The sequence below is a fragment of the Rhagoletis zephyria genome, unplaced genomic scaffold (assembly GCF_001687245.7).
Source record: "Rhagoletis zephyria isolate East Lansing unplaced genomic scaffold, Rhagoletis_zephyria_1.1 Rzeph_scaffold_34477, whole genome shotgun sequence".
In the NCBI taxonomy this organism is placed as follows: domain Eukaryota; kingdom Metazoa; phylum Arthropoda; class Insecta; order Diptera; family Tephritidae; genus Rhagoletis; species Rhagoletis zephyria.
In genome coordinates, this window is record NW_016191532.1 from 1 (window position 1) to 3,570 (window position 3,570).

General features: G+C 36.8%; 1 protein-coding gene across 1 annotated transcript; it reads right to left on the bottom strand.

Moving 5' to 3' along the window:
- Positions 1-140: 140 nt before the first annotated feature.
- LOC108354254 (uncharacterized) lies at positions 141-3,564 on the bottom strand. Its single transcript, XM_017605448.1, has 2 exons — positions 3,559-3,564; positions 141-1,117 (listed from the first exon to the last, which is right to left on the bottom strand). The coding sequence occupies exon 2, from the start codon at positions 1,014-1,016 to the stop codon at positions 249-251; it is 768 nt and encodes a 255-aa protein (XP_017460937.1). The 5' UTR covers positions 1,017-1,117; positions 3,559-3,564; the 3' UTR covers positions 141-248.
- Between the last annotated feature and the right edge of the window lie 6 nt (positions 3,565-3,570).

Below are 3,570 nucleotides of genomic sequence, written 5' to 3' on the forward strand. Positions count from 1 at the left end.
TGGTTGGTATTTTTTAATGGAAACACTTAAAAGTACGCACACATTTTTTGTATCGTGGCCTTGTCGGCATTGTCAGTTAATTAAAGCTGTATCCACTTTCAATCAAGTTATCCCCCCAACGAGCCTCCTACCATTCGCATTCACCTGTATTATTGGTTAAGCAGTAACATACATACATACATATAAATACTCATATGTACTCATTTGTGATTCGTACCTGTATGTGAATATTTATCTTTAACCGCACTTCACCACTCAACCTCAATTCCCCTTCTTAACAACTTACCTAAACTCATTTGGCTCTCCTTCAATTGCTGCAAATTCTCCGCTGCCATCTCGAAATTCTCCTCTGCTATCTTATTACCCATGACTAGTGTTTCGAAAACCGCAGTCGTCCGATCGAAATACTCACTGACGAGTCGAAAAAACCGCAACGATGTGATGAGCACATTCCGACGCCGCTCAAGCCGTGTAGCAAACGAGCGGCAAACAAATTGCATGAAATCACGCTGCGACAACAAATCCTTATAGGCGTATGTATCCTTGAACCCGGCGAATGCATCGATTTTATACAGCAATTCCGCATAGAAGCCATACGTTTCGCGGCACTCCAGCTCGAGTGCATCGTGTGCGGTACGCAGCGTCTCGCAGCTGTGCACATCACCGCCAATACTATACTGGCGACTGAGCAGCTGTTCGGCAGTCTGTAGAATCCAATTTGTAACGAAGGCGACACCCTCTTCCAGATGTGTCAGTTCGCGTGCTTCACGTATGCTCTGCAAGAGTTCCAGCCACGCGGTGCGTATTTCGGTTTGCTTACGTTCGATTTGATTAAGCAGAAGTTCGATGCGTGCGCGTGCACTTTGAAGGTCCGGCGGCAGGGACAAGCGTGCAGCGGGCGAATTGGTTGAGGTGCAGGTGGCATTCGAAGGTGACTGAAAGCTGTGGCCATTTGGATCGTGGCAGGAAAGCGGAGATACGGCATTTATACTTATGACAGTGGACGTGTTTGGCATTTGATTTTGTACGGGTAAATAATCGCTCGACGAATGGGAATGAGCTGAGACTAGTTTGGGGGGTGAATACGCCTCGGCCAATCGATTTAATACGCGATTGCCTGGAAATGTAAAAGGAGAAAAACAAAACGTTGAATTTAAATGAGCCAAATGAACTTTACTGAATTTTGTAGAAGCACACATTTTTCCTGTGTAGTATTTATGTAGAGTAAAGAGCACAATTACTTTTCTACGTGATAGCGTAAACGCTTCAACTCGCACTTTCATATTCTCTAGTACTTTCTATCTTCCACTGCAGGTGAAAGGTGAACTATGGTAGCTGCATAGTCTAGAAATCAAGTGTGTTGAAATTGCATTAAACTTTCCTTTGCGTAGCCAATATTGCATTGAAAAAGTTAAGTGGAAATCGGTGTTTCGCTTAGAGGAAAGGAAAGTAAGTATTGAATAACATTGCTTACAAATAATGAAGCTTAAAAGCCACAAAATGTACATATGTATACATATCTACAAGTATTACTTAAGTAGATGGGTAAGTGGTAGGGTCTTCGTGTTATGCAAAAAGTGGCAATTTGACAAAAAAAAAACAGTTCCCCACATCATGTAGGCCATTCACTGGTGCTACGACAAAAAAAGGGAAAGATTTTCGTTAGGTTTTCCTTTTATTTTTTAAGTAATTTTTTTCAGTGGAAAATATTTCGGTATATCACGATTTGTACAGTTATAAATATTTGTACATTTTGACAAATACAGAGTGGATTTTTTTTTATTTTCGATACAAATTTCTAGACAACACCACTCTGTGACTATTAAAATGTACAAATCCGTACAAATATACAATTCATGTGATCTCTGCTTAGTAAAATTGTAACCGGCCGATGTCTGTACATTATAGATATTAAAGAAAAATTATTATGGGAGGTCTTTACTAGAGCAACAGCAGCCAAATCAAAATTTTTTTACATTTTTGTCTGTGTATCTGTATGTTTGTACGCGCATCATTCAAAAACTAATGCATGAGATTGAATGCAGTTTTGACTGGTGCATTGCTAGCGGTCTAACTTAGAATTTAGAAAAAAATATAATTAGAGAGTTGGCACCTGTTTGAAAATTGCAATTTAAGAATATTGATTAGATCAAGGAGATATCGCAGTATGGCCGTCAACAGAAAGAGGTTTAACAGGGCTTATAGCCGAAAATATTTTTGTGGAAGGTTATCATCTGTTTGAAATTTTTAATTTAATATAAAAAAGTATTGCAAATTGGGGTATCAAACTAAATAGGTTTAGGTAACTTTATTCCCGAAAATATTTTTAAGAGGGTTGCCACCTGTTTGAAAGGCTTTATCCAATTAGACTTTTAAAATAAATGAAATATTACAATGCGGTTATTAAACCAAAGAACTTTAAGAATGTTTACTGCCGGTAATTTCGGGTTTTCCAAAAACCTAAAACTTTATTTAAAAAAAACATACTAACCACATGCGCCAACCTGGCAAAGTTGGTCTTTAGTTTCTTTCCAAACTTCCATTGCCATTTCTATCACCTTTACCATTATAAATACAATTGTCACTGCCACTACAGTTACTCTTAACAGTACCATTATGTTTTATTCACTTTTTTTCTAATTTCATACTTATTTTCAATAATGTAACTGCCAACTAGTTTGCCACTCAAAGTCATATTCATTGGTGAAATGTAAATGTCGCAATCAAAATCATTAGCGTATGACGAATACGATACTACGCAGGTATGTACATATTTACTACAGGCATAAGCCATTTGCATACACAATACGCATGTATATTTATTCATACACTCATACATATGAATGTCGTTCCAATACAACAAAGTACTATATGGCTTAAGAGCATACCAAATGCCTTTGGCCTCTTTCTTTTGTGCGTATTTTTCAACGAGTGCCTAAATTGCTGAAGGCCTAACTCATAAACTTAAAGATTTACTTATAGCAGCATTATGCAAAAATGATCATAAAAAGAAATAAATATGTCTAAAAATATTATGCTGAGGATTAAGTAGCCGCTACTCTGTCTTATTTCCGTTTTGTGCATTTTTGCTACTCAAATTCGCTAATTTAAATTTTTTCGCATATTTCACTCAAAAAGCCGAAAACCTTTTTAAAAGCTATTTAGCTGTAAAAAGCGAATAAATTATTCATAATTTTTCATTAATTAATTAAGATTCACTTCAAAGCCATGGTCCGCATGCATTGTCTAGCAATCTATCGCACAGAAAAACAAAAGACTCAAGCGACAAACTTGTTTTCCACATAACTTCGCAGCAGCCACCGTTGCTGTGCCACAACCCGTTTATCAAAGCTTTTGCTTTTTGAATTTTTAATTGCCGCAAAAGTATATATCACACAACTTTTTTTAAAAGCATTTAATTTATGTTAACTTAAATCAGTCGGATGTGCGTCTCACGTCTTAATTAAAGTAGCAGCATCTGAGGCTATAAAAAGTTCATAAAACGCATATTTTTTCTTTCTTAATAGGCATTACTTAATGCACTCTTTATCAGCTTACCCAATTCTATGA

What these genes read in the sequence shown, in the direction of transcription:
- LOC108354254 (XM_017605448.1), bottom strand. Translation starts at nt 1,016, where the DNA reads ATGCCAAACACGTCCACTGTCATAAGTATAAATGCCGTATCTCCGCTT.